The sequence below is a fragment of the Ochlerotatus camptorhynchus genome, unplaced genomic scaffold (genome assembly GCF_037179485.1).
Source record: "Ochlerotatus camptorhynchus isolate MF236.1 unplaced genomic scaffold, CSIRO-AGI_Acam_v1.1 ptg000234l, whole genome shotgun sequence".
NCBI lineage: Eukaryota > Metazoa > Arthropoda > Insecta > Diptera > Culicidae > Ochlerotatus > Ochlerotatus camptorhynchus.
Window position 1 is genome coordinate 525,338 of NW_027040724.1, and position 22,853 is coordinate 548,190.

At 39.9% G+C, this 22,853-nt stretch overlaps 2 protein-coding genes and 1 non-coding gene across 3 annotated transcripts; 2 read left to right on the forward strand and 1 right to left on the reverse strand.

Moving 5' to 3' along the window:
* The first annotated feature begins 546 nt into the window (after nucleotides 1-546).
* LOC135704345 (fez family zinc finger protein erm) lies at nucleotides 547-15,104 on the forward strand. The gene is made up of 5 exons (XM_065225783.1): nucleotides 547-605; nucleotides 670-1,437; nucleotides 13,508-13,866; nucleotides 13,932-14,016; nucleotides 14,162-15,104. Exons 1-5 carry the CDS (start codon nucleotides 584-586, stop codon nucleotides 14,479-14,481), a joined length of 1,554 nt encoding a protein of 517 aa, XP_065081855.1. The 5' UTR covers nucleotides 547-583; the 3' UTR covers nucleotides 14,482-15,104.
* A 234-nt stretch (nucleotides 15,105-15,338) lies between these two features.
* On the forward strand, nucleotides 15,339-15,410 carry TRNAT-CGU (transfer RNA threonine (anticodon CGU)). The gene has a single exon. It is a non-coding gene; the product is annotated as a tRNA-Thr (tRNA).
* A 298-nt stretch (nucleotides 15,411-15,708) lies between these two features.
* LOC135704346 (uncharacterized) lies at nucleotides 15,709-20,737 on the reverse strand. Its single transcript, XM_065225784.1, has 7 exons — nucleotides 20,631-20,737; nucleotides 17,929-20,568; nucleotides 17,640-17,869; nucleotides 17,335-17,577; nucleotides 16,499-17,032; nucleotides 16,128-16,435; nucleotides 15,709-16,064 (listed from the first exon to the last, which is right to left on the reverse strand). The coding sequence occupies exons 1-7, from the start codon at nucleotides 20,644-20,646 to the stop codon at nucleotides 15,782-15,784; spliced, it is 4,254 nt and encodes a 1,417-aa protein (XP_065081856.1). The 5' UTR covers nucleotides 20,647-20,737; the 3' UTR covers nucleotides 15,709-15,781.
* Between the last annotated feature and the right edge of the window lie 2,116 nt (nucleotides 20,738-22,853).

The window sequence follows — 22,853 nt, forward strand, 5'->3', positions numbered from 1 at the left end:
TCAGAAGATAGTTTCGATCGGGAGGGTTCCAACCAAAATAAAATTCTAGTGTTCAAGAAAATCATAATTTGATTTGTTCTCAGCACTAATTGAACCGTCATGAGAAGTAGAATGCATTCATAATTTGGTACTGGTGGCTGCTAGCTGTTGGAATTTTATTTCAAACGATTTCAACGATAAGAACAAGGTATACCCACTAGCTACATCACTGCTCCTGCCGCAACGAGATGGCGACAAATACGGGAGTGAGAACGTTGTGGGAAAAAGGGACCCAGGTAGCTGTTTCCTTCGAGCCTGCTCCTACCTTCCACTCTACCCCTACTCTACTTTTTTTCTCACTGTTATTCTACGCTTTTCTACCCACTGACGACTGGGGGTGGGTGTATGGGCGCTGGATGTCGTATTCCAACTAGTAGCAGGAAAGCGAAACGAGCAAAAAAAAAATCTTGAATGAAGTATATATTTAGAACCTTTTTCCCTGGCATGGCGGTTGGGTGGATGGATGGATGGAAAAGAAAATTCGAGCGGTAAAGCATTTTACGCTAGGCACTGCTCGGAGAAACACACCCGTTCCGTGGGCACAATGAAGGCTTTTGCGAAAAATAGTTAGTTTTCTGAAGAAAAATCCGGCTGTTGATTGAAACATTTTTCCTTTCCTTGTATTTTCAGGTTCCAAAATGAATTTTTCCCCGTTTGGAACGCACTTTCCCGGAACGATTCCGGGAATTCATCAGTTCGCGAGTGGAGGGCTGGTCACCAGTGTCCCCTCGACTTCGCACGATACCAGCAATCGATATCACGCCATTAACTCGAACGTCAACATGGCCCATTTCAACCAGTCCCACGCGCCCATCCTAGGAAAATTCCGCCCAGAGGATACAAGCAGCGTGGTGAACTCGAACAAATATAACGGTCAACACGGTACTACTATTGTTCCGTCCACCACCACCAGCGGACAGTATACGATCCCATACAGTCAGCATTCGGATGTGATCGACCATAAGCAACGTAACATGTATCCACAGTCATCGATTTCAGGCAGCACGGCCGGTTCGGCTCAACCATCTCAGGAAATATCCCAAGACATCAGTGCACTGCTTCAGCAAGCGGACAGCAAGCGGGTCCTTCAGAACTCGAGCTGGCAATCACTCGCCCCAGGTGCATCCGTAGCGGACTACCTCTCTCATCTTCCGGGAACCGCCCTTCCCCTGTCGCTTCATCACTTTTTGAAATACTCTGCGGAGAACATCAAAAAGGAAACGCAAAATCCTCTCTCCACCATCGACATGTCACAAGCTCAGGCACAGAATGTAAACGCGGGCAACCAACACTCGAATGGAATGATTCTGCCAGCTTCGCAAGCGATCGCCAGCATCCTGGGTCATCAGAACCAAACCGGGCAGCCACAGCAGCAACAGCAGCTGCATAATCAACAAGGTGGGTGCAATATGTTAAGATGAAATTCTGCGAATATGGGGAATTGGGTTCAATCATAAAAAAGTTTAGCAACATTCTTCGGACGACATTTATTCTGGATTGTTATCAAACAGTTAAGTGTAGTAATACCTAGTGGGCTAAGCAAGTGAATACCAAGTGGTGTCTTTCGGACTACCTCGTTTAGTTTCTATAAAGTATTACTTCCATACATAAACAATTTCATCGGTATATTTTATTAAAATTTTGCTTATACAGTCAAGTCTCTACAACTCGATGTCCACTAGCTCGATATCGAGTTATAGAACTAGTTAAATAGTTAAAAAAATAAATCGCATGGCTACTATGATAGCGATTTTGTGTGGGATTGTTATTCTATAACTCGATGGTCTCTTCAATATCGAGTTGTAGAGAGTTCACTGTACCTATGTAAGGTTGAGAATAACTTCAGGAAGAATTTCCAGGGATGAACGAATGTATTCGCTCATGCTCTCTGATTTAAGGAAATGAGAGGATTTTTATTTGTTGTCTAGGTACATAAAGATAAATTTGTACAAAAGTGAGTTAACCCTGCACAGTTCGAAAAAGTAGTGTAAATTTCTGTCTAGTATGATGCACATAAATGGAGCGTCAAGTAAGCATTGATTATGCGTGTTAAAATTCTAAGCAACGACTTAATCAATGAATTCTACTTAGGAGTGATGCATATTTTATGTCACGTTCTAAGGAAGGAAGGATGGCGTAAGATTTTATGACAAGAAATGTATTAGGTATAAGACAAAAAGGGGGAAGCGTGGTAAATTTTTCCTCAATATATACATATGACTGAAAATTAATTCAAGTTATTCAGGGGAAAGAGGACCATACTGAACAGGTGGTAATAATAGGCCCTAAGTTTCTAATTGATCGAAACAGAATAATTGGTAGTAGGGTTTTTGATCTAATTTCCGTGTAACTAAGCACATCCCGCACTTTACCTCTCTTTTTTGAAAGGGTTTGAGCAAAACATGGAATGTTTTCATCAAAGATAACTTCTAAATTTATTCACCTTTCCATACGTACCGTTGGATTTGATAAAGAGTCAAACAATGTTGAGATATTATTAAAAATCTAACACTGTTTCTTGATTCTAAATTCATCCTATGAGTTTCAATTCCGTCCTAACGCATTGAAACGCCATTAGATTTTCTTCGTCCTACGGATGATGGTAGAACAAGTGGATTCGCTAGGAGCGATTCTTTTGTTTTGAGAACAATGACAAATATTCAAACAGTGCGCTGTAATAGGCTTCATGCTGTGGCTTGTGAACTAACGGATCGGAACAAACGTATTATTGTTATGTGCATGGTGAAATCATCGATATTATTGGTGATTTCAGCTCGATAGAACGGAAATGGGCGATTACGACGAAGTAGCGCTCTTCCCTAGGTACAATAACAATATGATATTGAAACTACTATCAAATATTTTGTTTTGAACAATTAGAAATTTAAGGCTAAAATACAGGATGCTCATTATACCCTTTTTGTTCACCAGATAGAATATATTCACGTCCTCCGTAAAGTCATTTAACCGCTATTTGTGTGACCGGGTACCCAGCACCCATTTGAAAAAAAATGGTTTAACACCTTCCTCACACACATAAGATTTAAAAAAAATAGTGCCTCAATCATGGTGAACATTTTCAGCGTTCGGCATTCACTCACTAGGTTCACGTGAAACCTGAATATTCCATTAAATTATTAGTGTATCTTGATACCATAGAAATTTTTTGTCTAGGCCAAAGCTGTTTAGTTGAGTGAGAACTAAATATTTTCCGGACACCATTTTAGTTCAGATCTGTCTTACATGGCAGCGCTAGGGAGCAAAGAAATACTGTTTTAAATTATATCTTCTGATTCTGACCATGAAGAACAATCTGCAGCAAAATTGTTCAGTTCAGTGGGACTTTTCATGTAGCGGATAGTTTAATAAGAAAATGGCTCACTTGGTGACGCTGATGAGAAAATAGTGTGTAACCAATTCCTATTTTTTTTTCCTTTGGTTTGTTTTCCGTCGATCTTGTTTTCCGTGCTGAGCACCAATGCTACCAATGCACTGTGGTTTAAAAGTGCAAATTCGTGAACTTAATTGTTTTCTGAGATGTACGTACGTTTTAGCATTAAGGTGTCTTCAGAAGATTTTCATAGTTCTGGATTCCGCACCTTTTGGAATATTCACCTTAATTTTTCTTAAGGTGCAACTGCACTTCAAAAAACTAACTTTTTTATATTAACAGATATCAAGATGATGTCTTCTACAAAGCTGAAGACATCAAGTTGCCATGACTTCATTGTATGAAGATATAAGAGATTATTTGCCAGTTGCACCTTAAAATCAGTTGTTTGAGTTTTTCTATGTCTTATTCACGTTGTATCTCTTTGGTGTCTTCTGCAAAGTTTGAGATAATATTTAAACACACAACTTTTCTGAAGACACCAAAGTGCTATGATTTGATTGGCGAGAGATACAGTGATTTTTAAGCAAAAAATCACCCTTTTTCAAAAAGCTATAACTAAGCTGGCCGCAAATTGCCGCACTTGGAACAAGTTTCATTTGAAAGCTCAGAATTTGTACTTGAAATGTTGTGGAGATCATTAGTATCCGTTAGTATCCTGGAAACTGTGGTGGATTTTAGTAAACAAAGATTTAAGATTTTTGTATGGGGCTATTCAAGTAAAAACGATATTTTGCTATCTAACAATGGTCTCGATTTTTTTTGTTTAATTTCTAGTTTGTTTTTTATTATTCTAAAGTAACTTAAAAGTAAAATAACATGTAAGATTAATCAAAACACCGAATTTAAAAGTGATGTTTTTAATACAAAAAGATTTTGACATCCTCTCTTACACAATGGACCCTTTGATATCGAGCTAGGGAGATTCGACAGTAATTTGTTTTTAAGGAGGAAAAATGATCAAAGCAAACCATATATTTTATTTGAAAAAAAATATAGTTTGTCGGCTGCTGTCGTAAGACCTGTTACTGCATTTCAAGTACCAAGAGAAGATCAGAACATCGTTTTCAAGAAACATCCATCGAAAATGTCCAATTATTCATCAGGTATTGATTTTAATCTTCGTAAAACTTATTGAAAATTGTGAAACATTGAAGGAACATGCTAACTTTTTTGTTCAGTTAAAATTGATAAGCGTAAGTTGCTGCAACTCTGGAAGGAAACCCAAGGAAGTGAAATTGAAAAAGTTCGAAAAATGAGTCAAGAAGTGTATAAAGCGTACAACATTGACGAGTCCGATTTAAATAGAGATGATGTGGAGAAGGCTCTGTTACCGATTGGCAAATATTTTAAAAAGCTTTATCGCAAGTTCCACCGATCCGAGACAAAAATGATCAAATGCAATATCCGCTACTTCGAAAAACCCTTCAATCTTCCCACTCTCTTGCTCTCTGAACTTCCTTCAACAAGCCGAGGTAGAACAACGACACCTTTCCGAGATAGTTCTGATGCTGTAAAACGCCGAAAGACTGCGTATCTAAGACGGGGTCATTCCGTTAGCAACTTGACTTACGCTACTCAAATGAAGTTGCGTGAAGGTGGATCCGTAGATGCGGCAAAAGTAGTGAAGGAAGCAACAATGACAACCCCTACCCGAGCATCAAAGATACTTGTTTCGTGGAGAAATTCTCAGGAGAAGCAGCCCTTACAGTATTCTGACCTGGAAGCACTAGCAATGATCATAGATGCCAACTTGACCAAGTCACAATACCTCAAAATCCAAGGAGAAGCAAAACTGAGAAACGTGAATATTTACCCGTCGTACAACAAAATTGTCAATGCCAAGAAACAGTGCTATCCGGAAGATCAATTTATTATGGTTGATGAAAAAAATGCCGAAGTAAATCTTCAAAAGCTTTTGGACCATACCTCAAGTAGGATTGTTTTGGCAAACAAGGAGCATCTCGAAGATTTTTCAGATGACGAGCTCAAGCAGGTTGTACCTTTTTTATTTTCATTATAGAGACTTTGAACCAATAATTTATTTTCCTCAGGTTGTACTTTTGGTAAAATGGGGATTCGATGGCAGCAGCGGACATGCGGAATACAAACAAAAATTTGAGAATGACGACGGAGAATCTAGTGATTCAAATATGTTTATTACTTCCTTAGTTCCTATTAAGGCAGATGTAAACGGAAAAGTTTTGTTCCAAAATCCTCGACCGTCATCAACCCGATTCTGTAGACCTGTGAGGATTCAGCTCGTGAGTGAAACTACGGAAGTATCAATCAACGAGAAGAAACATATAGAGAATCAGATTGACCAGCTTGTTCCAACAGTAATTACGGTAGAAGGCCGTACCATTATTGTGCGCTATGAGATGGTTTTGACAATGGTAGACGGAAAGGTCTGCAACGCTGTTACGGGCAACAAATCGTCACAAACTTGCTATATTTGTAATGCAACCCCGAAATTGATGAACAATCTTGATTCAGTAACTGAACGCGTGGAGAACAGCGATGCTTTCCAGTTTGGGCTTTCAACTTTGCATGCCTGGATCCGGTGAGATTTATTGAAATTAAGTGTTAAGTATTATGGTTTGATACAATATCTATATTTTATAGCTTTATGGAATACTTTCTTCACTTGTCTTACCGACTTGAAATTAAAAAATGGCAGGTAAGAGGACAGAATGTTCAAGCCATGAAGATTAGAAAGAATCAAATCCAAAAACGGTTCAAAGTGGAAACTGGCCTGATTGTTGACAAGCCTAAGCCTGGAGGATCTGGAACGTCCAACGACGGCAATACTGCCCGACGTTTCTTTTCCGATCCCAAGAAAACAGCTGCAATAACTGGACTGGATGTGACAGCACTGGAACGATGTAGTACCATATTACAGGTAATAAAATGGAATACTGAAAAACCAGATGTACATACAAACAATACAATATTCTTAGGTATTAGCGTCAGGGCACAAAATCAACACGGAACGGTTTTCTAGTTATTGCATTGAAACAGCAAAGTATCTAGTGGACCTATACCCCTGGTACTACATGCCAGCTTCAGTGCATAAAATCCTGATTCATGGTGCCCAGGTCATCAATCATTTCACGGTTCCTATCGGACAGCTTTCCGAAGAAGCACAGGAATCGAGGAATAAAGACCTTAAACGATACCGCCGAGACCACACTAGAAAATGTTCCAGAACGATCTTGAATCTTGATTTGATTCGCCGTTTGCTAGTGTCTTCAGATCCACTAATCTCAAGCATGCGGAAAAGCCCCAAAAAGGAGACAAAAAATTTGTCTCAAGACGCAAAGTTCTTGTTGAGCTTAGATGATGGAGAAGAAATGGATTCGGAGGATGAACATGATGTTTCAGATGATTTTGAAGTTTAATTTGTTTATCAGAAATTTTTAATTGTTACTTTGGTTTTATGTTTGGATTAGTTTAACATGTTATTTTACTTTTAAGTTAGTTTAAAATAAGTAAAAACAAACTAGAAATTAAACAAAAAATCAAGACCATTGTTAGTTAGCAAAATATCGTTTTTACTTGAAAAGCCCCATACAAAAATCTTAAATCTTTGTTTACTAAAATCCACCACAGTTTCCAGGATACTAACGGATACTAATGATCTCCACAACATTTCAAGTACAAATTCTGAGCTTTCAAATGAAACTTGTTGCAAATGCGGCAATTTGCGGCCAGCTTAGTTATAGCTTTTTGAAAAAGGTACTTAAAAATCACTGTATCTCTCGCCAATCAAATCATAACACTTTGGTGTCTTGAGAAAAGTTGTGTGTTTAGATATTATCTAAAACTTTGCAGAAGACACCAAAGAGATACAACGTGAATAAGACATAGAAAAACTCAAACAACTGATTTTAAGGTGCAGCTGGCAAATAATCTCTTATATCTTCATACAATGAAGTCATGGCAACTTGATGTCTTCAGCAAAGTTTCTTGAAATTGAAAGCCCTACAAATTTATACAAGACATCATCTCGATATCTGTTAATATAAAAAAGTTAGTTTTTTGAAGTGCAGTTGCACCTTAAGAAAAATTAAGGTGAACATTCCAAAAGGTGCGGAATCCAGAACTATGAAAATCTTCTGAAGACACCTTAATGCTAAAACGTACGTACATCTCAGAAAACAATTAAGTTCACGAATTTGCACTTTTAAACCACTGTGCAATGCCAGGGAGGCAGCTCCCACACCTGAACCCTACCTATCGACCCATCAACTCATGAACCGGGGACTACTGGCTTTACTTCCCTTCCGAAGGAAGGCGTGATCAGAGATGTTATGCCTCAGAACATCCCGGCGGGAAATTCCTGATTTCGGCCATGTAAAAAAATGTGTTTCTTATTTCCTCAAGCAAGGTATTTTTTCATTATTATAGAGGTTTTCAGCCAGAAGCTTGTTCACCTCTTAAGCAAAAGTAGACCACATAAAGGGTGTCCTACATCAAACTGCATCACGAGAAAACGCTGTAGAAAATTACCTAGTTAACCAATCCTTTTCGAACTTTCAGGCAGTAAAATATAACCCATTAGTAAGCTTTTGGCATATTTATTTCATTCAACTTCAATACCATAACCGTTCGCTCGCACCTTACGCTTAACTTTACTCATTTGGTTCTGTACAACGTCTGGCTGCAGCTTCTTCTGTACGGAAACCCGCTTTTTCTTTATGTCTTCCTCAGATTTGACCTCCATGGGATGCTTCCGTAGTGCCTGCTTTATAACAGCCCAGTATTTTTCGATGGGCCTTAGTTCCGGTGCGTTGAGGGCGGGGTGGTTCATGCCCTTGGGTACGAAAGTGACCCCGTTGGCTTCGTACCATTCCAGGACAACATTTGAATAGTGGCACGAAGCTAGATCCGGCCAGAAGATCGTAGGGCCCTCGTGTTGCTTCTACAGAGGAAGCAGTCGCTTCTGTAGACACTCCTTGAGGTAGATCTCACCGTTTACAGTTCCGGTAGTCACAAACGGCGCACTCCGTTTGCCACATGAGCAGATCGCTTGCCAAATCATGTATTTCTTGGCAACATTTCTGCTTCTTTACTTCCTCCGGAACATCAAACTTGTGCTGGGCGGTGAAGAACAGTAGCCTCGGAAGCTACCGGAAGTTCGCCTTGACGTAAGTTTCATCACCCATGATGAGACAATGAGGCTTCGTAAGCATCTGGGACTACAGTTTCCGGGCCCGTGACTTTCCCATTGTATTTTGCCGTTCGTCACGATTTGGAGCCTTCTTCACTTTGTACGTATGCTGTCCCTCCGGGTCCTTGGCTCTCTGAACGAAAGACTAGGACAGATTCAACTTTTTGGTCACATCCCTGACCGAAGAAATGGGGTTCCCGCTTAAACGCTTTCACGACTCCAAAGATATCTAATTAACAAGATATCCCACTAATCAATTCCTCATACAAGGCATATAGTTACCACCCTTATGTGATCGCAGTGTTGAGTGCACATTGAAACTATTGGGAGTTCCCTGCCAACTTTACCACCAGGGCTCAATAAATGACAGGTGTCTGCATGGCAGATGTCAAACGCGGACGTTGATGATCAGCCGAGGGAAGAGGACGATATCGTCCTCGAAGTCATCATCATTATATTGCGATAGCAAGATTCTTACTTGTTTGTGATTGCTTCGATTTTCAATCATTACCACTTTATACACGGAGAACAAATTATAGCAGACGTAATTATTTTTCCGGTCAAAATAACTATATTGTTCAATTGTTTTAGAGATAACCCGAAACTTTAGTTGATTTGACTATATATAGAGGGCAACAACTATAGTCCATAGTTGGCTCCTCGGTTGGCCCAACTATATTTTTCAGTAGATGAACAAACGTCAAACTTCAAAATACAACTATGCTTTAGTTGATTCAAGAAAACTATTGTTAGGAAAGCAACATTTTACAATGTTTATTAAACGAACTGCTCTTCATTATCGACATATGAAGGAAGTTTGTTTTGCTTCTTTATCGATCTCAAAAACACAACTGAAAAATCATAAAAAAGTGTACAAGAACATTCAACTTAGATTTGAACCGTGTTCATCTGCGTGAGAGCCAGCAATCTTATCGCCTGCTCTACGCATCACAAGTTAAAATTGTGCGGATTTATGATGATCAGTTGAAACCGAATTATATAAATACATTACATTTGACGTTTGTTATAATTGATCAAAATTCTAGTTGAATTGAGTATAAGATGAACAGTGGATATGTTTGAATTGACGGTCAAATTAATGTTGGAATAACTATAGGTTTCTTTCAAACAACATTATTTTTCCATGTGAAAGTAACTATTAGGATTGTTTTTTTTTTTTTTTTCTTTATTTTTGTGATTTTTAGCCGTAGGCTAGTTCATCACATTATTAGGATTGTTATCTTAACTTAACGAATTTGTTCTCCGTGTATGCAACAGAAACACTTGAGAAGACAATCACACATCCAAGTGCGCATCATGATGTGCATGTAATATGTTTTGCTTTCGAGCGAAAGAGTTTTCAATATACCACCGGTATCAGTAAGATGCAAATCTCTAATAGTAATTGATGATTTGCGGAGCTGTTGTTCAACATAATCTTAATAAGCATAGAAGGAAACATGGGAAGACCCCTTCCCTCTCTCTAAAGAATTATTCCAACACCCCAGCCACTGGAATGCACCGTATCCAAATCATTGCTAAACGTAATAAAATATGGCAACACAGCAAAAAAAAAAATGTAATATCGATCAACGTAATTTAAGCTGATGTATGGAATAATGATGTAATAGCAAAAAGCAGATACAATATTACATCAATGGATGTAATTTTGTTCGCAAAATCGATGTACATCGTACAATGTGATATTACACAACCGATGGATTGACCTGGTTGCAGCAGTTTCGATGTAATATTCAACAACTTTTTTTGCTGTGCAACACAACAAGCATTCCATTCAAAAATTACGTTGGAATAATCATTACTTTCCTATTTTATAACGTAGGAAGTATTTGACAACACCGGTGAAAACAAACGCAAACGAGAGTAGCCGAAGCTTAATGATGACGATTAGTGATGACACCACTTCGTGTTTTGATTTGCGCTGTACCGTCCGCTCAGTTGTGTGGGTTCGTACATGCATAGATGTTGGTGTGCGTGTTTTCTTCCAACGCAGCAGTTCAGCGTTGTCTCGTCACAAACCGTTTGGCGCTGTTATCTGTCTCTATACATTCCAAAGAGTGAAGGGGGTCTGACGACACGCTTGTGATCCTGATCACTAATAGAACATCCATTCTGACCGCATTTCTCCTTCCGTTCGATGCTCATAGTTTCGTAGTAACGTTTAATCACGTTGACTGCACGATTCCGAGTTGTTTTCCGATGTCCCGATGAGAGAGTTAAGGATTTTTTAGGTACCGTGCCGATTCAAATTTCGGACACTTAAACTCGAATTTCGGACACTTTTAAAAGTTGATTATCTCGGTCGAATATGATCCACATGTCTTGTAAATTTTAAATTTTTTTGACTTGTGCCCTCCACGATCATCTAACATTATTACTTTGTTTCTAACTGGATGTAATATTTAATTAAAAATGAAAGTGTCCGAAATTTGAATCGTCCGAAATTTGAATCGGAACGGTACTTGCGTAAAATCAATTCGCGACGTTGCTTTTCGGGTGACGCCATTTTTTCCAACTTTCGGAAATCTGACAGCGATAAAAATACAGTGTAAACAATACACTCTAAACTACTTCTGCCCAAATATTCAAGAGAAAATACCCAATGGCTAATTTTCTACAGCATTTTTCCGTGATGCAATTTGATGTGGGACACCCTTTACAACGGTTACAATGTTTTACTTACATGCTATGCATTATTTATGTTTTAGTCGGGTTTTGATTAGTACTTTTCACATAGCAATGCTAATGACTTCGCAGTGTAGATTATACCATAGAGGTAACTCTAAGACTAGTAGGTCCCGAAGAAACATGCTCAACTTTTTGGCTCAGCTCTGGTACTATTTTCAGTCCCAAGCTAATCGATGCACCCCTCGATACATAGGAAAATCCACTAACCCCTCATTTTCATAGCGAATCAAAACAAACATAGTGTAGTACTAAAATTTCGATTAGAATGGGGTACGCTATAGATGTATTTGGGACCAATAGGCTAGTCAAGTAGTGAGCCAATTTAAAATCATGTTTTGCATATACTTGCGTATATTTGTTGTGTAATTTTTCTGAGCATAATTTCCGTGTGTTTTGAGATGCCGACAGGGTGGGTATAACCCAGACAACCAGAAGTCGTATAATAATGTACAGACAGTATCATAAATTGCTACAGTTTTAGTCAAAATCGCATATAAGAATGGCATACCTCGCATTATGTTTAAGTTAAATCGTATAGAATGCAAATTTCCGACCAATATGCGATGACTTATTTTTCCATCGTACTGTATCACAAATTAAATCGGATTACATCGTAAGACTTTTCAAAATGAATTTGTTATTACAGAATTGATCGTATATGATATTAAATCAACTCGTTTAAAATTAAATTAAAATATGCACGTACATATATAGCCTCCACTTTTGTACGTATAAGCCATTTCTTTGCATTGTATACGAATTGTTTGTTTATTTATATGTTTGTATATCACGAAAACAACTTTGAATATACGTGCATTCTGGTTGTCTGGGAAGTTAAATTGTCGGAGTAATTCTGATGATTCTATGCGATGTGAAATAATGTCATTAGTGAAGAAAAGCATTGCAAATTCGCGGCGTTTTTTTAGTGTTTGTAAGTTAATAAGCATGCAGCGTGCTTCATATGATGCAAGAGGAAATGCGGACCAATTCAATTAGCAAAGGATTTTTTTTACGGTTTCTATGCGTTCCTCGTGTATGGCAATGTACAGATTCCACACTAGGTTACAGTATTCTAAAATATGTCTTACGTATGTAATGTGTAATAATTTAATAGTGTATGGGTCTTGAAAGTTATAGCTATGAAGCACAGCATACTGCTTCCATTATGATGGTATAATAATGTTCTACAAAAGTGAGTTTGGAGTCTAGGATTACACCTAGGTCTCTTACAATTTTACATTTTTCTAATTTTTGGTTGCCTAAAAATATTTCAAAAATAGGTGTTTCTATTTTTTGCTAAATAGGGTAGAGAACTACTTCGGCCTAAGCGCCCATTTAGGGCCTATCAAGCAGAAAACATCAAATAAATCCATGATTTCGGCGTTTACAGGTAAATTATGCGATACTTTAGTTCAAATGCTACCGAACGAACTCAATAAAAACGCGTGATATGAATGTTTGCACCAAATATGGGGTTAACTACCCCATTTCCAGCCTATTAACAACAACCCGCACTTCGTCTTTCTTAATCTAGCACAGTTTAGCACCAAACGGAATGTTATTATTACTGATGGTTTCCAAATTTATTTACCTTTCCGTATGTACCGTAATATTTGATAAAGAGAAACCAATCGTTGAGATATTGTCAAAAGTCTAAGACTGCTTCTTGACGCCAAACTCGGCCTACGGATTCTAAACTCGGCCTAACGCATTGAGACGCCATTGATACGCCAATGAATTCACTTCGGCCTATCGGATGAAGATAAAAATTGATTCTGTCGGAGCGCTTCTTTTGTTTTTGGGAATAATGGGTGCAAACCTTCATATCACACGTTCTCATTGACTTCGTTCCGTAGTTTATTAACTAAAGTATCGTACCAAACGCATAATTGACTTGTTAACTCTGAAATCATGGATTTATTTGAAGTTTTCTAGGCCCAAAATGGGCGATTAGGCCGACGTAGTGCTCTACCCTACTTTTATTTTTTTAAGTATGTTGGAAATGTCGTTTACGTACAAAATAAAAATAATTGTGCCTAAATGAGGACCCTGAGGCACCCCAGAAGTGACCAAAATGGGTTCTGAAAGTTTATGTTGAAAACGAGCTATTTGTTTGCGTTGCTTGTGTACTAAATTGAACAAGATTTGTTCTACCCGTTACTGTTTTAACATCAAACTTCAAATCTTATTCCCAGGCCCTGCTACCAGCACCGGAACGGTCAACGGAGCCACCACCACCAATGGCACCGGTGGAATCGAAAAGAAGAAAAAGAAGAAGAAGAAAAAGCCACCAAAGGAGCGAAAACCTCGTCCAAAACCGGGAGAAATCCAAGTCCGAACGGCACTGGACGGTAGCCCGCTGTTCCTATGTCCCGAATGCCAGATGGCCTACCCGGAACGGGAGCTACTGGAACAGCATCTGATCGGACACAACCTGGAACGTAGATTCATTTGCGATATTTGCAACGCCGCGCTCAAACGAAAGGACCACCTGACACGCCACAAACAGAGCCACAATCCGGAGCGGCCGTTTGTTTGCACCATTTGTTTGAAGGTGAGATTGCCATTGATTGGCGGGGTGGAAGTGATTGTGCTAATGATGGATTTTTTTTTCGATAGGCGTTCAAACGCAAGGAGCAGTTAACTCTTCATATCGTCATCCATTCTGGAGAGAAAAGACATATCTGTCAGGAGTGTGGGAAAGGTACGAGCTACATAATCACCAATTACCATGTGTCTCCATTATCAAAACGTTACACTATCATGCTAATGGAGGTGCATGGTCGTTGATTTTCAAAATGAAATGACCATGACTTTTAATGTCACCAATCTTTATATATCATCGATAGGTTTCTACCGCAAAGATCACCTACGCAAGCACACCCGTTCGCACATTGCTCGCCGTTTGAAGGCCGAACTTCAAGCACAACAAGGCGGCACCGAAAACGGTTCATCGGGAGGATCGTCTCGCGGTAACAAAAACAGCAACAACAACAACAATCAACAAAACACAGCTCAACAACATCTGCAACAGCAGCAGCAGCAACAACAACAACAACCTCCTCCGCAAACACAAATTCAACTGCAGCCGCAGGCCACGAATCAACCACCTCAATTACAGCCTCCTCAGTACCATCCGATTCCGCCGGCTGCGCAAATGATGTCCTAGAAAGGCGCTGAACAAGCTTCTATTCTAAATGATTAATTTGGGTTCTAGTCGCGGAAATCTCTTGATCGGAATTATACACTATTGGTCGTATTGATTATATTATTATAAACCGGATAAGTATGAAACACAAATTGGAATTTCTGTCGCTGCTGTTCAGCAAACTTACATTATAATAGTCGAATCAAGTTGATAGGTTTCGTGCGATTGTCGTGTTTTAAGTAGGAATCACTCTCTGTCTTGTATTTAGCAGTATCGATAATATGGTATGGCATGAAATTAGGCGTAGGATGTTTGTGCAATTTCTAGACGTTACCTTCTGTTTGTTTGTATTCCAACTATTCAGTTTTGTTTCAGTTCCTTAGTTGTGATCTAGTCAAAATTGTATATCCAAATTTATAGGACGATGTTGAGGTTTAGCTGAAGCAAATATATGTATGTTTTCGAGCGCGCAAATGTTCAGTTCATAGTTTAAACGTTTACTTTTAGCAGACTTTTTAAGTTTTAAGGCATTATTGCACTTATACGAATACATAAACTTATGAACACTGACCTAATATTTAAACTGATAAGAATGTAAGATGTAAGCCATCAATAATTAAAAAAAATATACGCAACAATGGAAACTTTGATGAGTTTTTTTTCTTTGTGTTCTTAAGTGAAACTTAGTTAAAGCTCGATTAAGAAGACGATTCAACTCGTTTCAACGACTTTTTCAAGTCAAGAGTTGGAAAAACAAACTCGAATCGTCTCATCATAACTCAAATCGGCCTTAAGGTGCAAGTCTGCTAGAGACAAACGTACAAGTGCACATACCATTGCATGATGCGTTGCGCACATTTCACGCGCTTTTTAACAAAGCCTCTTTAGCTCAGTGGTAGAGCGCTGGTCTCGTAAACCAGCGGTCGTGAGTTCAATCCTCACAGGAGGCAACGGATTTTTATAATGAAGAATCGGTCGATGAGTTTTTCCTGTGCCATATATTATGTATTCTTCTTGTTTTTTCCTTGTATGCAATCATACTTCTTTTTCGTCTTTTTGAAATGGTACTCGGAAAAACTCAATGGGCGTTCTGAATGAAATCCTAGTAAGTGGGAGAGAAGCTAACATTTTAATCCGCCTGAGCAACACCGAGAATATTCAGGTAGTTACCTATTTTTTGGGAAATTTTAACAAAATATAACCTAATACTGGACATTTCTCAAAAATAACACACCAACTCAGATAAGGTTACGAACTGAGAAAAATATAGTCTACTTCACAATTATAGCCATAAAATAATAAAATCCCGATACTTGCCTGCCTAGATCTTCCCCTTGAAGGAACGATACTTCCGGAAGCCTTTCACGATCTCTGTATAGACGTTCTTCGACGCCTCGTCGCACGTCCGCAGCAGATAGCTGGACGAGTGCTTATCGTAAATTTCAATCAACCCGTAGCAGATGTTGTAAACGGTTCTGGAAATCTTCTCGTGCAGCGTCGTCGATCGTTTGCTCTGAATGATGAAGTGGATAATCTGCGCCAGCACGTACGGGGCCATGATGCGGAGGTCTTTAGCAACTTTCTGCCCGGCGTGACTCATGATCCTATGGCAATTCAAAACAATAATATGAAGCTCAAACCAATCGGTGTGCGAAGAAGAAACTTACTTTTCCAGTGGTAGCAACAGATCCGACAGTGTTAGAATTTCAAAACTATTCAAAGGTTTCTCGAGCGGGCGATCTTCCTTGTAGGAGATAATCGAAGCGATCAACCCGTTGTAAACGTAAAAGTACTGCGGAAGGCGATTGGCAACGTAGTTGGGTCTGATGATCATCATCAGGTACAAAACGTCACTGATCAACCGATGCAGCTGGTAGAAGACCTTTTCCTCACCGTCTTTGACGGCGCACTTTTTGATGTTGATACAGCTCAGGAATTCCAACATATTGTCCATGATAGACGGTACCAGGGTGAGCTGCAATGGGACAAAGTTGGCCAACTTTTCGATATGATACTTTCAAGAATATTCTCAACTAACCTTAGGGTTGGAAACGACCGCCGAAAGACAGCTGAGGATTTCCTCCAAACAAATACGATCGTCGAATAATTTCTTCATCACGCACAGCGGTACGATCTCATCGGCCACTACCGTTCCGAACGATCTAACGAATGCCTTTTCCACATCCTGCGAAACTCCCGACCCGAAGGCATTCTTTGCAAATACGGCATAAACCCTCAGAACGAACTGTTTGGTTCGGTAGCTTCGATCCGAAGCGGCTTCCTTCTCCAGCTGATTGAACCGTACCGTAAGCTTTTTCGCCGTCTGGTGGTGCGTTAGGAAAGCAGCGAACACCTTGACATTTTTCGATTGCATATGAAGGGAGTCGACGTCCGAGTCGTTTGCTGATGTGCAATCTGCACCATTCTGACATTCGTTCCGCAACTGGGTTAGGAAACCGGACCACCGATTTTCCACTACCAGATCGATTCGTTCCGGGTCCAGCTTGAGGAAGGCTTTGTGCTGGAGAGCGTTCGTTAGTAGGGTGCTCGAAGATAGACTGTCCACTTTGAGCTGCAATTGAGAAAGGAAGCTAGTTTTAGCGTCTATCTTGGGTTATGGCTAATGGCAACGCCTTGACTGTGGACCACTAAAAGTGGTAGGTAGAAATTTAGGTAATGCAGGTCAAAATGATCTTAATGACGAGATTTAATTGGCATTACATTGCTGATTTATGAAGAAAATGTTATGAACTTGCTATCCATTAATCCACTATTTGCCCTATATAGAACGTACAATTGTTAAGGTGACACGCTTGCCCCACCACGGCCTACCGATACCTTGTCTAAATAAGTGACAGTTTCCCGTAAACTTACCGCTTGATCGATGTACTGCAGCAACACCTCGCGCAAGTCATCCGACAGCTCCTTCTTGCAGACGGCTTTGTAGTGAATGATCAAGGAACATCCTTTCAGTAGGTTGTTGAACATATCCAGGTCCGATTTCCGCACCTTCTTCGCCGTTTTGCTGGCGATGAACGCCTCAATCGCACTGACGTACTGTGCAATCAGCTCGCTCAACTGCTCCGCAGGAATCAACTTTCTTCGGTTGGCATTGCTCTGAAATAGACGCGAATGTTTGATTGAAGTTTTCCAGACACCAGACCGGTCCAATTATGTACCTTTTGCAAGTAGAAGAAAATGGACAGAATCAGCTCGAAACGTTCGTCGCTCTGCTGGAGGAAGTTTTCCAACATTGCTTGTATACTGGCGAATGCTTCCTCTGTTAGGTAGGCAGCTGTTTGCCGGATGAATGCCACCATCACGGGAGATGACTGTCCGAAAATACGAATTAACGTGTCGATGTCCAAGAACTTGAGCAGATTTGGCACCATTCCGAATGTCAGTTGTTCTGTGAAAGAAATCGATGTTTATGTTAGGTTGACTCCCATACTTCTGAAGCATACTTACTATTGATAATGTTGCCATGCAAAGTGATCAAATCTGGTTCCCCACAGGTCATCACGTCGGTGAAGACCAGGATACCCACGGCAACGATGATCGTCTTCTCTGTCTCAGCGATCTCGTCAATCCGAATTTCACTCAAAATCTTCAGCAGATCTCTCAATTGATCCACATTACTCACAGCAACCACCGCGTCCTTCTTCTCTGCTTTCTTCTCCAGTAGCTTCCGAATCCTGCCCATGGTACCATCCTCATCGAATTCGTATATCCCGTCAAAGGACAACTTTCGGGTCACCGAGGATTTACATTGACCGAAGACCGTCTCGGCGATCTTCTTATAGGTGGATAGTACTACCACTTCCATCAGGACGTGATCGTCGGCAAGCTGTTCAACGACGTGCTCGATCTCTGCGTAACAATTATCATTCAAGAGACGATCAACGACGGAGACCTTCTGCTCCAGCGAGAGCAACTGCAAGAACCAACAGTTCGTCGATCGATCCAACAGCAACCACCGTAGCTGATCGGAACCTTCCGGGGCAAGGATTTTCTCTACAAGCTCAGAATGATGCTCCAATTCCTCCCCAGACTCGGCGTTCAACTGCGAAACGCGAATCCTCTGCAAATGTATCCGGTTCAGAAACGCTAATCCAGATGATGGAACTAATTCCTCAAACTGCTTCCACTCTTCATCGCTCAAAAACCGATGAATGTGATCGTTCTGGCTGTCTTCAATCGAATCCGGTCGGTAGTAATGTACTACCAATCGATAGTTTCCGTAAAAGTAGACTAGCTTCAGGAACGAATCGAACACTCGACCATCTCGGGTGCTCCCATCAAGAAGCATTCGTCCGAAGCTCGCCATTAGTTCGTCAAATTCTATGAACTGCTTTCCAAGCTTTTCCCAGAATAGGTTCGTCTGTTCAATGAGAGTATTTCCAGCAAAAAAGTAACACATCCAGCAGGTAGCAAACTCCAGCTTGAACAGCTCAGTTTCGCTCTGCTCTTCGCTGAGAGTTGCAAGCAGTTCTTCCAGGTAATCCTGCATTTTTCTCCAGTAAGTGAAGCTACGTTTCGTGAGCAGACCTTTCACATAGTCCATCATGGCCTGATTCAGGTGGCCGTTGGAATCCGGCCAAGCAAACGCGATCGATTGCCACTGGTCCTGCAGCTGCAAACGGAACACTTTCTTCGCAGCATTCTCCGTCTGCGATGGGTAGAGCAATCTCAAGTAACACTCTTCATCGGTAGAATCTTTCTGGATGACTTCTTCACCATCATCCAGCTTCCTACGCTTGCCAGACGTTTCATTCACAGCTGCCAACGACTTTCTTTTATTCGACACTTTTCGCAGTTCTTTCAGCCGCTCACCCAAATCATGATCGTCGAGGTAATCTCCGAGCTTCATAAACAGTTCCTCCCGGAAGTTCTCACTTCGGTTCAACTTTACGTACAACCCAACTGTGGAGATTAACATAGCCTGGAACTTTTCCACCGTTTTCGGTCCCTTCGTGATGAACATCGTTCGAAGAATGATGTCGATAATACTCGTTTCCAGTATCAGCGGATTGTATTCATTAATCGTACAAATCAACGAAAAGATATCCCTCAGATGTTCTTCTGATGATTCATACTTTTCCAGGAATTCCTTCAATTTAACCGTGAAAATTCCTGTGAAATCAAAGTCCTGCACCAGCTTCTGATCAATCTTGATGAAGTACTTCTTCAGCAGATAGAACACGTAGTCTGTCAGCTGAAATATTTGATGAACATCGGAAAGAATCGACTTCTCCGGATCAACAAACACATACAAAAGAATGTATTTCAAAAACAACAGCACATCCAACTTGATTTCCCGATACGCTCTCAAGTATCCTTCAATCAACAGAGCCACCACATGAATCGGCAATGTGCTCGGATCGAAATAGCTCATCAGCAGCCGCTTCTTCGATTGGTCCAGCACTCGATTGAAGTTCGAACTTTTCCCATCCTGGAAATACACATCCCGCAACAGCTCCAGAAGCTCTTCATGCCGATCTAACCTATGCGCTTTCAATGCCAAAATCACTTGGCACAGATTCGTCAATGCGAACGTAAATGCCTTCTTCCATTTGCCGTCATCTCCGGCCGATTTTACGTAAATCCTTATATCGTCCAGGATTCTTTTGATCGTTTCCTCCTCTTCTTCCTTCACAAAATGCATCTTCAAGTACATCTGATAACAATCCAGCGCCAGATTCAGTGTCTTTCCGTAACTCTCGTAATCAAATTTGTAGAAATTTTTGTACTTAACATCAAATGCCACGATTAAACAGCTTTCCAGCAACGCTTTGGAAATGGCATCACCTTGTTTGGTTCGTAACTCTGTCAAAACACTCCTCAACTTGGGAATCAACCTCGGTGGAAGGGCATTAGATGGGCACGGCAGAGCCAGAAATTCATTCACAATCTGCCACTTTTCGTCGAATTCGGCCGACGAAAGCCCGGACAATCCTTCTAAAAAGTCACCCACTTGATCAAGGCAGAATTCGAATATCACTTCGTACTTGGACATGTAGTAAAAGCTGTTCGACTTCCATAGTTTGATTCCGTATGCCAGGTTCGATTCGAAATCCTCGCCCGCATTGCTTAGACGCTTCAGAATTTCTGGAATAACAGTAAAATTCTATTATTGCCCCCTTTTTCCACAACGCAATGAGGACACTTACCTTCCTTCATTTCCATGTTAGCTTTCTTTATTCAACAAATATCTCGCCACTAAAACTATTGAAAACAAGCGCAAATTGACGAACCAAAACAAACTCACGTGCGAATCGTGCGGTTATCGCGGTGTGAATTAAGCATAAATGAACTGTCAAAAATGAACGGGCAGAATAAAAACAACATAGCAGCATAAGCCCGAACATGGTTGTTCGGGTGCTGTTCGTGCTCGTGGTGGTGCCCTATCAGTGGATTTGCTGTTTGTTTACAAGATGTTCTTGAAGCGTAGCGGCAGTTGCGCGAGGCGGCGCCTTGTGCATGGGAGTTGTTTGCACTCAAAGAAAACATGAATGTGATTGTAAATATCTGAGTGGTGCGGAGAAACACGAAATGGTTGTCAAAAAGAATCCAACTGGTGCTGTCAAAAAGAATCCAACGATCTAGAGCTGCTAAAAGTGATACTTTTCTCATACAATCCCCGTCGGCAGAGAAAGTATTGTGGTCAATGTTGAAAATATTGTAATTTCGGCATTTTTTTACTAATATTCTTCAACAAAAAACTTGCTCAAATACTCGGATGTAAACAATGTAACGAACGAACGAACCTGCACGAACTGCTGAAGGAAGAATGCAAACAAACTTTATAAGAGTCATGTGGGTAGGTGCACTCCCAACACCATGTACACGTTATTTATGGAGCAAAGGGTGAACTTTCGACAGCATGTATATGCAAATTGTGAGCAGTGCATTAGCAAAACAATTTGTGATATCGGAAAATTTTCAAGTTGTTTCCTGCTGACTTGCAAAACAAAAACGGCTGTGTTCGCAGTACCCAGGTAAATATAATTGGCGTTAACGGCGGCTCTGTTACTCTTTACTCCAAATGATAAAATCTCATAACCTATAATATGCGTGTGGCGGACTTTGTCTTGTCTTTCCACTACACCGAAAAATCCCATAAGAAACTGTCAATTTGTGCATGAACAGACAGTGCTGTAAACTATAGACGCTATATTCATAGTCTGGCGGATAGAATTTCGATCTATCAAATAACCGGAACCAATTCTATATATTGTAGACCAACAATTGAAAAGGTCCTATCAACTTTTATAAACAAAACGTTGATTGTTCTTTCCTCGACAATCGAACGCAAATTACCGGCATCATCGCATAGTGGAATCTTTTTTTTTTTTTTTTTAACAAACAAAGGTTGAAACAGCCACCAAACAAAATATTATGTGCTCATTTTTAATTTGAGACTAGTTTCAAAATGTTCTATGGTGATTTTTCCATTCATTTTAGGTCTGATATGGGCTCGGAAATGGGCATAAAAATCAATTTTTAGGGGTGATTTACACTACAAACAATCGAAAAAAAAAAAAATGTTCAAGACCCCCCGATTGAACATTTTCATACAAGTCTCATTCTAAAGAGGTGAGCCTTACACACTTAATTTTTTCGCCGAGATTCCAACAGCCGAGCAGTTCTGCAATTTAATTTGCTGAGTTTCAGTAAATTGACTCAAATTGACGAGACTCAGCTAACAAATAACATTTTGCTGAGATATCAGGTAACAAACAGATATTTTGCAGAGATATCAGCAAAATTAAATGCCGAGGTAATCGGCTGATGGAGATTTTACCGAGCTAGATTAAGTGTGTATGGTTGACGTTTCAGTGATACTGATTTATTTTAATAATTTTTTTTTTTCAGGGACACCCTGTTATGAGCGGTCCATTAGACTGATGCGAAATTTGAAATTTTCGCTCCACAATGCTCAAAGGGCTTCAAATTGGGTCCTGATTAGCCTACGAAAATAAATTTTTTTTTATCTTTATTATAGAGATTTTTAGCCGAAGGCTAGTTCATCTCTATACCTCCCAAAATATGAACTCATTGTAATTTCCATATATCAACATCAAATGGTTTGCACCAAGTTAGTTTTTTTTACTAAATGAATTCAAATAATTTTGGAAACTTCTACTCACATAAAAATCTTTAAACGCGAAACATTGCCCATAATTTTTTATATGGCCAAGATTTTTTTGGCTGGCTTTGCAAGACTAAAATGGCCTGAAAATAAAAATAAAATGGCCTAAAATGCGAATATAGTCCTGGAAATAAATACTTTAGAACAATGTACAGAACGTCAATACAATTTTAAAAACGCCCCAATAACACATGAATTACAAACATTACAAATATGGTATACAACGACTTATCTCAAAACA

Excerpts from the sequence above, each read along its gene's own strand:
- LOC135704345 (XM_065225783.1), top strand. The coding sequence starts at position 584 with ATGAAGGCTTTTGCGAAAAATA. Across the intron at positions 1,438-13,507 it reads GCAGCTGCATAATCAACAAG|GCCCTGCTACCAGCACCGGA; the intron begins GTGGGTGCAATA and ends TCTTATTCCCAG. Across the intron at positions 14,017-14,161 it reads CTGTCAGGAGTGTGGGAAAG|GTTTCTACCGCAAAGATCAC; the intron begins GTACGAGCTACA and ends TATCATCGATAG.
- LOC135704346 (XM_065225784.1), bottom strand. Across the intron at positions 17,578-17,639 it reads TTTTCTTCTACTTGCAAAAG|AGCAATGCCAACCGAAGAAA; the intron begins GTACATAATTGG and ends CGTCTATTTCAG. Across the intron at positions 16,065-16,127 it reads CTGTTGCTACCACTGGAAAA|GATCATGAGTCACGCCGGGC; the intron begins GTAAGTTTCTTC and ends GAATTGCCATAG.